Below are 10,677 nucleotides of genomic sequence, written 5' to 3' on the forward strand. Positions count from 1 at the left end.
AAGAAGTTTCAAAGTTGACTCCTCTGTTGCGCTGGGGAGCAGAAAAATGTATTTCTACTTTGGCATTTCTCAGTTGGAGCACAGCCATGAAGTAAATTATTGTAACTATCACACAGGATCTCAGCATTGTACTGACTGATGACTCAAATACCCCAGAAATTTAAAATAGCGTCTCAGTTGTCAGAAAAACTGGTATGGACTATAATTTCAGTGTGTGCACATCCTGCACCAGTTAGTTCTGCAAGTGTTTCTTAACTATAACCGCAATTACCTGCACACTACCAAAATTGGTTCTTGAGCTTCCAGAGGTGGAAATCAGTGCATGCGTGCACACAGACACACCCTTTCCCCCCACAGTAGGCAGCTAGAGGGGGAGTGAGGGCAACTTCTTGTGATCAGGCTGTCATTTCCTCTGGTTGGCTCTGTTATTCCAGAAAGCCTTTGTGAAGGAGCCAAGTGGTACAGTCTCAGACAGAAGGTGGCCTCCTCGCATACATCTGAGGTTGTCAGCTCGGCAGGGGAGGGAGGCGCTTGTGGCAGGCCGAGACAAGGAGAAAACAAACATGGCACAGAGACAGAACAGCAACAACACATTCCTGCTGATAAATACAGGTATACACTAAATGAGACATGATTTATCCACTTTGCCAGATGAAGGAAATATAATTCATCTGACTGGTGCTGGAATGTGAAATGACAATAATTCACTGTTTAAAACCAATGTTTATTCCTACAAAGGAAAGAAGGACATATTTTTATAAGTATGTTTATTTGTCATTAGGAATGAAAAACATTTTGAACTTGATTTTAATAATACCAGCATGTTTTTGTCATTAACATATACACTGTGGACAGTGTGTGTTGAACTCTTATATAAAGTAACAAACACTGATTGTACATAAAGTAGAACAAGTCAAATTGTGAGAATTGTCTTGCTCTGGTTTTTTGGTTTGTATCTTAATGAATTTTCCTAAAAAACCTAAATAAAAATACTAAAGCTGCAACAATTATCAATTAATCAGCTCTTTGATAATTGATTGAGCATTGAAAGTATTTTAATAAATGCTTAAATTTTGCATGTTGCAACTTTTGAAATGTTGGAATCTGGTGTATTTTTGTCATACATGATGAAAACATTTGCAGTATTACTTTACTTAATGACTTAATGTTTGGTATGAAGGCTTCTCTGAGTTTTAAACTCAGGTCAAAGAGCGACCTCTAGTGCCACTGACGCGTCACTGCTGGTCAAAGTGACATGAATTAGTCATATAACACCCTGATCAGGACAGGACACTGACATCTCCCCGGCTCTATATTTAGATGTCTAACCTGTACAAACAAATCCTTTGCTGTGCCTCGGAGAAAACTAAAATCATCACAGTAACAGCTCAGGCCAGACAGCGATGGCCTTAGTTAAAAAAGACAACAGGCTGACCAGTTCTCAAAGCTTTATGTGCGTCGGTTTCGCCGGGTTTTTCAGTAAAACTGTTACGTCGCCTTTGGAGGTGGTGAAAATTAAAAGTCAGGTGGGTACTTTTCATTGCAAGAGGGGTTTCTGGAAGAGTTTTCTTCTCGTCTGTCAAAATGAGGGACTTCGAGGATTTTGGAAAGGAAATCTCGCCTCTTGTCTGCGGTTGTTCCCTTACACCGCTGTGCATCTCACAACATATAAAAAGTAAGTGATGCCAAATCAGAGTTCGGTACCAGTTGATTTGTCTCATTATTTTTGCTTATTGACACATCATGGGGTTGTTTATCCAGTGTTTATGCTAAGTTAGCCTGTTAGCCGACTCGGTCAGCTGACGTCGACCCAGCAAGTGTGTTGAACGGTGCCAAAGTATAGATTAAGTTCGTTAGAAATAAAACACAGGTCTGTGTTAATTGCTTATTGTCTGACACGACAAAATGATTTTTAAAAAGTTTAGTTTTAGACTGTTTTATTTTCATCCGTGTAGCTAAACATATGCTTCCTGTTTTGTCGTAAGAAGCGCACCTTCTGTTTCAGCCAATCAGAAGTCTGGATTTGGTCGGTCGATTTTTTAAAGGAGATGGGTTACATTTACCCAAAGTTTTGTCTTACAGGTAGTTCTCAAGCGTAAAAGTAAGTATTTATTAGCGTCTCTCTAGATTAACCTACACTTTACTTTCTTAATTTTAGAAACTATTTTCAGACATTTTATGGACCAAATACTTGAGCAATAAAAGTTTGGATTTTTATGTGTGAATATAATCCTTATTTGCAGTCCTAATATGCACACATATTGTATAAAGATTATGTTAATACATGGATAATTTATGCTTGATTAGTGGTTGCAACAGTCTTATTTTTTGTTGTCAGAGGCGATGTTTTTAAATATCTTTCAATTGTGCAATAAACTAAAACCCAGACATATTGGGTTTACTACTGCAAAAGACTAAGAAAATCTAAAAATTGTGAAATATTTCTTTAATGGATGATTCAAATTGATTTGGTTGCCAAATATTTTTCTGTCAACTAATCAACATATTGAGTGATTGTTGCAGCTCTTGGTTGATTCATACTCCTTGGGGAGGGAGGAATTTAATACTTATTCATGAGAGGACGTGTTTCCTGCAAGGCTAAACTCTGGGCCCATCTTATTCCTGTTGGGTTACTACAGGACAAAACATACTGCAGCGCTAATGGCATGGCTGAAAACATGCAGGGCAGCCAGGAGCTGTGACAGAGGAATGTAGAGCTGTCATATATACAGTTCAATCTGTCTGCAGACTATAGTGAATGTACTGTAGTCAGTATGTGTCCGCTCACGTTTCAGGGCATGTGTATGTAAACTGCACCCCAACCTCACAGGGCAACACTGTCCTGCTCTGTACACCAGGAAAAGAAAGGCGTTTCTACTATCCTCTGAGTTATTCATGTGCTCGGTTTATGTAACTGTAAATTGAAAACGTTTGAGTTTGGTCTGTTGGTCAGATACAACATTTGAAGAAGTCTTCTTTGATGTGGATTTTTAATTAGTTTAATTTTTTTCACCATCTCTTTCACTACATTCTGAATCACTGAAGTGTACACATAATTGATAAAGCAATAATGACAAGAGTTTGTCTCAGCCCTAATTCAACTGATATCAAACAAATAAAGCTTTGTTACTTGAATGATTTGGATTTCTCAAAATGGTTGGCAATCGATGTGATCTGTCTTATTGACTTATTAATTACATGACTCATTTCCTAAAAACTAAACTGAACCAATAAAAATTGCAGAAAAGAATTTAGTTTATTTGACAATTAGGTGCACTGTAGGTTTGAAAACCCAAAAGAAATACGGTCCTAAATCTGAAAACCAATGAGGTTTTGAACCTCTGTTGTTTATTTTGGCCTCTGATTGTAGGATAGTCCACCTTCACATGGATGAACTGGGCTTCATCTCTCAGTGGCGAGCGATATTTGCCGGTGGACTGGCTGGTGTTGCTGCTGCTTTGGCCACATACCCGCTGGAGGTGACGGAGACCAGGCTCATCGTTCAGAACTGCAGACAGCCCACGTTCATTGGCGTATTTCACACTCTCTCAAAGATTTACAGGAGTGAAGGGCTCCTAGCTCTCTACAGGGGCTTTTCCCTCACCGTCTTGGGTGTGTATGCATATTCATACAAATTACATACAGATTTCCTATGGGTGGTGTTAGGATATCAGACCCTACTGCTGTTAAAGTATTTATGCTTTAAACTTAGTACAGCTAGCTAGTAGTGGGCTAGTGACTAAAATATATAATAGCCACACCTATCAAACTTGTTTCAGTTCCTTCTGACATAAAGAAGTTTTCTTTACAGTTTTGCCAACATTTTGACAATTATATGGGAGCATGAGTTGCATTACATTTCATTTGTCTACAGGTGCATTTCCCTTCTCTGTTGGATGCTATGTAGTCTATGTGAACTTGGACAAGCTCTGGCAGGAGCCTCCTTTTCGCTTCACTCCCCTCCAGAACTTCATTAATGGCTGTCTTGCAGCAGGAGTGGCTCAAACCCTCTCTTATCCTTTTGAAACAGTAAAGAGGAAGATGCAAGTAGGTTATCACTTTTCCTGCATGTGGGCTGTGGTTTTTAGAGAACTGAAAGAGCCATTACAAGCATAAGCAAAAATAGAAGAAATATGTTGATGTATTACATCAAAATTTGATGTAGTAACATGGTCTTTATCATTTAGTCTGATTATAGCCATTAGACCAGGAGTCACCAACTCTGGTCCTTGAAGCCCACTGCCCTGCTTATTTTCCATCAGGTGTGTTCAGCCAATCAGAAGCTGGAAGGGCAGGGAAAGTTAGAAAACAAGCAGGACAGGTGGCCTTGAGGATCAGGGTTGGTCACCCCTGTGTTAGACTATTGGTTAACTAAATGCTTAGGCATTAATTGTTTTATTTTTATATATTAATTAGCAATATCACTAGTGCAGTAATAGTTTTTAAAATGATTTAAGAAAACTTCCATATAAATCAACTAATCATCTTCAGATTTGTCTATTTTATTTCTCTAAATATTGTATTTATTGTTTTTGCTTGTAATAGGAAAGAATAGGCACAGGCGCATAGTGTAGCAGGTCCTGTACACTGGTTGTAGTACGACATTAACTCCACAAGGAGGCAGTAGCGGTTTCCTTAACTGCAGGCTGGCTTTACTTTGACACTGTTTTTGAACATTGATGTTAAAATTCCTTAAACATAAAACTATTAGTATGTTTTTAATTTTTTCCTCCACAAAAAGTCAATTCATGGATGTTAAATGGGCATCTTAAAACTCCATGGTCACAGTAAAACATGCTGTCACATACTGTATTCCCTTTAAATCGTGTATGAGATGTTTTTTGGATGTTAAGAAGAAATAGGAAACAATAACGCTGTAAAGGACAGAATGCTACATCTGGTTTTATCAGCCTATTAATAGCTACCACAAGATTCACTGGCAGCTGGGAATGTGTCCTGGGTCTGCAGGACCTAACGATAAGTTCTCTAAAGATAGCCAGTAACTAAGAGACAGCAGACAAGCTGAGAGTTGTGTGTGTCCAGTCCATCAAACCATCACAACTATGCCACTTTACAATAATGAATAATGTTACTTAGCTCTTTAGCTTTAGTCTTCAGCTCTTGTCTATGTCTGAGCATCAAGTTACACATTAAATACACGGCAGAGAATAGATAATGAAGCTTAGGGTCATCATTGAAGCTCAGTATTGTTGGGTTCACCGGATAGTTCAATGTTTCATCTCCAAACGAAGCAGCTTGAACAGTCTAATGCCCTCATGCCCTTATGGCTGCTTGTACCCTTTGGGAACCTTCACATTTCTAAAGATACACTTTGTCTGTCACATGACAGTCAGGCTGTAGAGTTGTTGCTGTGTTTGACAAAAGAGCACAGTACAAAGTTTCACACTGGAAGAGTCTTGTGAGCTTTTACAATAATTCCATATTGCTGTTTAAAGCTTTAAAGCTTGCTCCCACATTTACATTACTTCCATCTCTGTTATTATTATGTTGTGTATTATTTACATCATTTTTTCATTTTATCCCCTAAATAGTATTTATTATTAAGGTGGCTTATCATATTAAACTATATTATGATATTTAGTCGATTGATTCTGGTCACTTACTACACAGAGTTGAAATAAGAAGTTGATTCAATCAGCAGATGCCCTCCAAACAAAAAGACACACAAACAAGTGACACACATCTTATAGCTAATCAAACAACCACTAATCACAAATTGTTAATCCTACACTAAATAGAGACAGGAGGGTCAACTTTTAGTTACTGCCCTACTTTAAAGGCAAAAGACTGTTGATAAATGTGTTCAACTGAATTGCATCACAAGCACAAAAATCCATGATGTTCTGTCTTGTGCATTACTTGACCTTTCTTGTTATTATTTTATAGACACTTAGTGATGCACTGCTGATTGACTGCAATGTATTTTCACCTTCATTCCCCCAGGCGCAGAGTGCCCATCTTCCTCATTTTGGCGGAGTGGACGTCCATTTCAGTGGAATGATTGACTGTTTCGTACAGGTTGTTAGAAACAAGGGTGTCCTCTCGCTGTGGAATGGCCTTACCGCCAACACAATTAAGGTACACTTTTATTTATATATTTCTAAAAATTCGGCATTATCTCATGCTGTCCATCATTTATATCGATTTAGGACTGGGTTCATTTATCTTGTGTTACACCAAAGTAATAGGAATAGAAATAACAGCATGCGCTTACGAACATGAGTGTCTTTATGACAGTGAAAGGATTGTAACACGTGGCCTGTGCAGAAGAGGCAGTGGAGGGATGGGGGGGAGCGACATGGAAAGCAATGTTCAGTGTGTAATTCATTGCAGGAATAGCATGAGCAAGGTGAACAAAGTTGGTCTCTGGAACAGCATGCTCCCCTCTCCTATTTCAGCTGCAAATGTCATGTCCAGTTTTTAACAAAATGTCAGTCTGAATAAAAACACGCCTTATACCAAACTATAGAAACATTAAGCATCTTCTTATTAATTCTAAAATAAATCACAACCTTGTATGTGGTCAAGGCTTTTAATTACACAATTGAGATGATTAAAAAATGTTGGTGTTACACTTAAATACACCCCACTCACTCTCCCAAACGCTTGCTTTTCTTTATAGATTGTTCCCTACTTTGGACTTCTTTTCACCTGCTTTGAGATGTGTAAACAAGTTTGCCTTTATCGCAACGGGTACATCGTGTCACCTCTGAGCTACAAGCTCACACCGGGTGTCGACCAGAGCCTTGGGCCCTATGAGCTGGAGGAGGTTAAGCGCTACTTGAGAAACAGGAACTTTGGGCCGGAGGAGTCGTCATTTGGTAACCGATGGTGACGACGTCTTGTGAAAAATATCGACCAACAAAATGAGTTATTTGACAGACTAAGGTACTTCAGAGGTTTGTGTCTGTAAGGATTCAATTTCAGGTTCAATTTCTTAATAAAGCCAAATAACGTTTACACTATGCTGTCAGCAACGCTATACCTCTTTCAAAACATCATTATTTATCTGGTGACGTTATTTGTTTAGAATTTGTTCAGTCTAATAGTTTGCAACCAAATATTATGTGCCTTGAGCAACAACAATTTATTTTAGGGCTTTGTTCGGTTACTCTCACATTAACATGAAATAGTGCCACAGGTTGCTAATGCTCTTCATACTCTGTAAATTTAAATTTAAAATGATTTTAATGAACTTTGCCCTGTAATTAAAAAGGCACCTTAATGTCTTTACTCTGCTACCTTTGCAACCTGGTTCTACTGGTGGAAGGTAACTAAGTATATTTACTGAAGTGATGTGCAACTCTGAGTTACTTGTATTTCCATTTTGTCCTTCTTTATACTTTCACTCTACATTTCAGAGAGAAATATTGCACCTTTTAGTCCACTGCCTTTATCAGACAGCTTTAGTTTCTCTGCCAGTTCAAATCAATACCAAACATACAGTAATTAACTAAATCATGATGTGTTGTTATAAGGTAACTTAAGACCTTAATAGATTTGGGGCTTAATTCACCAGTTGCCCAGCAACATATTTTACAAAATAATGAAATGTAGCCCAGCTTTTACAAGCGGCAACATAAAAGTGATTTACATGTTCAAACATCAATAATTCTAATTAAATAATATAACATTTATTAATGTTAAATAGGCATAATGAGTACTTTAAATATATTCTGATGCTAATACTTTTGTACTTGAATGTAGCACTTCTGCTTGTAACAGGACTTCTACACCGTGGTATTGATATTTTTACTTAAGTAAAAAATGACAACATATTCCAAGACTGTTTGTTTCGACTAAACATTCTTGTGTGTTGTGCCCCGTATATGAAAACTGCCTAAATTCATCTCGTAAGTCAGGCCAATGTATTTAGTTAATGAGCCTGGATCGTTTTTTTTCCCCACTGGTTTTTCAAAATATAACACGTGTTACAAGAAAACATCTACAATGAAGGTGTTTGATGCTCTGTGTGAAAATCATAAACGTGTCTGAGGGTCTGGGACTATGTGGAGTTGCAAATGAAAGATGAAGATGACAACATTTCAAAGGATCAGTCTGCTGACACAGGTCAGCTGACTGGATCGTGTCCTGCTGCTGCTGCTGCTGCTCACTGTGGGAAACTGAGTGACAGCCAACGGACATTAACAGATGGAGTGACCTTTACCCACCATAGTCTTTAGGCCTCAGCTGCTTCACGCTTGGCATTTGACATGACCTTGAGTCAATTACTATGACTTCCATTAAAAACACAGCAGTGTCCCCTGACTTCTGTTGAGTCGTGATTCAATCAGAATACCTAAACAGCTTTGGTTAAGATAGTTAACTTTCCTGCTGGTTGGAGAGATAAGGCTTGGTGCTGCTGAGATTTACTTTGAGTGATGAGAGGGGACCAAATCCTACTAGCCCCGCCCACTCGCTCCTGACGACCAATGGGAAGCGAGAGTCGAAGTTCACGTTTTTTCTCGCGTTCAGTCTTTTTTAAAATCCCCTCACTTCTAGATTGAACTCGGCCATTTCAACTCTACCGGCAAACCCCACCGACCAAATAACGGGACCGCGGCTGACAGTACCTGAAGATGACTGACCAAGCTATTTCCTTCGCCAAGGACTTCTTGGCTGGTGGTATTGCTGCTGCCATCTCCAAAACAGCTGTAGCCCCCATCGAGAGAGTCAAGCTTCTCCTCCAGGCGAGTGTTATAAAGTCATTTCATGCTCTGCTAACACCAAACATTCAGTTACCTCTAACTTTTATTTAGATGCTGCTTATTCCGGTCTGCAGCACTTTCTATCGTTTATTATTTACTTGTTTATTATTTCTAAAGGGAGAGGAAGGATATAACAATACATAGCTAGATTTCGTGGTAAATGAACTAATATGAGGATACAGCATTGTTAAAAGTAGAAACTGTATCAGCTCCGTCAGTGATGGTGCAGGCACAGATGAGGGACGCGCAGAGTCGAGGCGTATCGGACGTGTTACGTAATACACCGGGCAGCAGGCTGCAATAACACGGTGGCTTCTAAAAGCCAGGCGTGACCATTTATTGCGTCTGTGGGGTTCAAAAGCGCTTCTGTTCAAGGTCACAACAAGGTTTGCACCGTGGCTTTCCACTGGGCCTGGGCTCAGCAGCAGCAGCAGCAGCAGCAGCAGCAGCAGGAGGAGGCGGGGCTGTGAAATATTGAATGGATGCCGTCAAGAGTTGTACTCCAGCACAGTGTCAGACACGTGAGGAAAGTGTGTCGTCACTACTTATTCAAGTGTTTCAGTGATTGATTAATAGTGGAATAAAACAGGTCAAAGGTGGTGTTTTATTCAGACTTCTGTTTGACAGACCTTTGGTCCAGCTGTCTTCACAGAATTGGCTCTAACCCACTGTAATATCTCTGCTTTAATTACAGGTACAACATGCAAGCAAACAGATAGCAGCCGACAAGCACTACAAGGGCATCATCGACTGTGTTGTCCGCATCCCAAAAGAACAGGGCTTCCTTTCGTTCTGGAGAGGGAATCTCGCCAACGTCATCCGATACTTCCCCACTCAGGCCCTCAACTTTGCTTTCAAGGACAAGTACAAGAAGATTTTCCTCGAAGGTGTGGACAAGCGCACACAGTTCTGGAGATACTTCGCTGGTAACCTGGCATCCGGTGGTGCTGCTGGAGCTACATCGCTGTGTTTCGTCTATCCCCTCGACTTTGCCAGAACACGTCTGGCTGCTGATGTGGGCAAAGCCGGGCATGAGCGTGAGTTCAAAGGCCTGGGTGACTGCCTGGTGAAGATCACCAAGTCTGATGGCATCAAGGGTCTGTACCAGGGCTTCAATGTTTCAGTACAGGGCATTATCATCTACAGAGCTGCTTACTTTGGCATCTACGACACAGCAAAGGGTGAGTTTACAGTATCAGGCAAACATTGATGTCTCTTGTCAGTGGACTTACTTGCCTTTGAGACTTGATGTAATCTTCCTGATCGACATTTCTCCCACAGGCATGCTTCCAGACCCCAAGAACACACACATTGTTGTCAGCTGGATGATTGCTCAGAGTGTGACTGCCGTCGCCGGTCTCGTGTCCTACCCCTTCGACACTGTCCGTCGTCGTATGATGATGCAGTCTGGGCGCAAAGGAGGTAATAAACACAATTTAGCAACACGTAACTTTCTCTTCTTGCACCTGAGTTACCAGATTAAAGGTGTTACATTCTTCCAATTCGTTTTTTTTTCCTCCTCCTCAGCCGACATCATGTACACCGGCACCATTGACTGCTGGAGGAAGATTGCACGTGATGAGGGTTCCAAGGCCTTCTTCAAAGGAGCATGGTCTAATGTGCTCAGAGGCATGGGTGGCGCCTTCGTGCTTGTCTTATATGATGAGCTTAAGAAAGTAATCTAATTTGTTTTTGTATGTGCACTCATGTTGTGAAGTTTAACTGTAACATATCTTGTACATTTGGAAAGACTTATATGCCGTACTATATTTATAGGGACCAACTAGTATTTTCTGCTAGTTGTACCGGGGGAATCTGTTATGTTACTCTTCCTTTCTCTTGGCCCATGTTTTTTCTTTTTTGTTATGCCCCTCACCGGAATGTCATTCCCTGAACACAGGAACCGTGCTGGAAAAAAAAAAAGAAATAAAGGCAACCTACAGAGTGA

At 40.1% G+C, this 10,677-nt stretch overlaps 2 protein-coding genes across 2 annotated transcripts; both read left to right on the top strand.

Moving 5' to 3' along the window:
- Window positions 1-1,260: 1,260 nt before the first annotated feature.
- Window positions 1,261-7,799, top strand: slc25a43 (solute carrier family 25 member 43). The gene is made up of 5 exons (XM_026331125.1): window positions 1,261-1,675; window positions 3,371-3,612; window positions 3,875-4,047; window positions 5,965-6,099; window positions 6,644-7,799. The coding sequence occupies exons 1-5, from the start codon at window positions 1,404-1,406 to the stop codon at window positions 6,854-6,856; spliced, it is 1,035 nt and encodes a 344-aa protein (XP_026186910.1). The 5' UTR covers window positions 1,261-1,403; the 3' UTR covers window positions 6,857-7,799.
- Window positions 7,800-8,509: 710 nt separating this feature from the next.
- slc25a5 (solute carrier family 25 member 5) lies at window positions 8,510-10,677 on the top strand. Its single transcript, XM_026331089.2, has 4 exons — window positions 8,510-8,711; window positions 9,424-9,910; window positions 10,011-10,151; window positions 10,257-10,677. The coding sequence occupies exons 1-4, from the start codon at window positions 8,601-8,603 to the stop codon at window positions 10,412-10,414; spliced, it is 897 nt and encodes a 298-aa protein (XP_026186874.1). The 5' UTR covers window positions 8,510-8,600; the 3' UTR covers window positions 10,415-10,677.

The sequence above is a fragment of the Mastacembelus armatus genome, chromosome 10, assembly GCF_900324485.2.
Source record: "Mastacembelus armatus chromosome 10, fMasArm1.2, whole genome shotgun sequence".
In the NCBI taxonomy this organism is placed as follows: domain Eukaryota; kingdom Metazoa; phylum Chordata; class Actinopteri; order Synbranchiformes; family Mastacembelidae; genus Mastacembelus; species Mastacembelus armatus.

Coding starts and splice junctions, on each gene's coding strand:
- slc25a43 (XM_026331125.1), top strand. CDS start 1,404: ATGGCCTTAGTTAAAAAAGACAACAGGCTGACCAGTTCTCAAAGCTTT. Junction 3,613..3,874: donor CTTTTCCCTCACCGTCTTGG/GTGTGTATGCAT, acceptor ATTTGTCTACAG/GTGCATTTCCCTTCTCTGTT. Junction 4,048..5,964: donor CAGTAAAGAGGAAGATGCAA/GTAGGTTATCAC, acceptor TCATTCCCCCAG/GCGCAGAGTGCCCATCTTCC.
- slc25a5 (XM_026331089.2), top strand. CDS start 8,601: ATGACTGACCAAGCTATTTCCTTCGCCAAGGACTTCTTGGCTGGTGGT. Junction 9,911..10,010: donor CATCTACGACACAGCAAAGG/GTGAGTTTACAG, acceptor TTTCTCCCACAG/GCATGCTTCCAGACCCCAAG. Junction 10,152..10,256: donor GCAGTCTGGGCGCAAAGGAG/GTAATAAACACA, acceptor CCTCCTCCTCAG/CCGACATCATGTACACCGGC.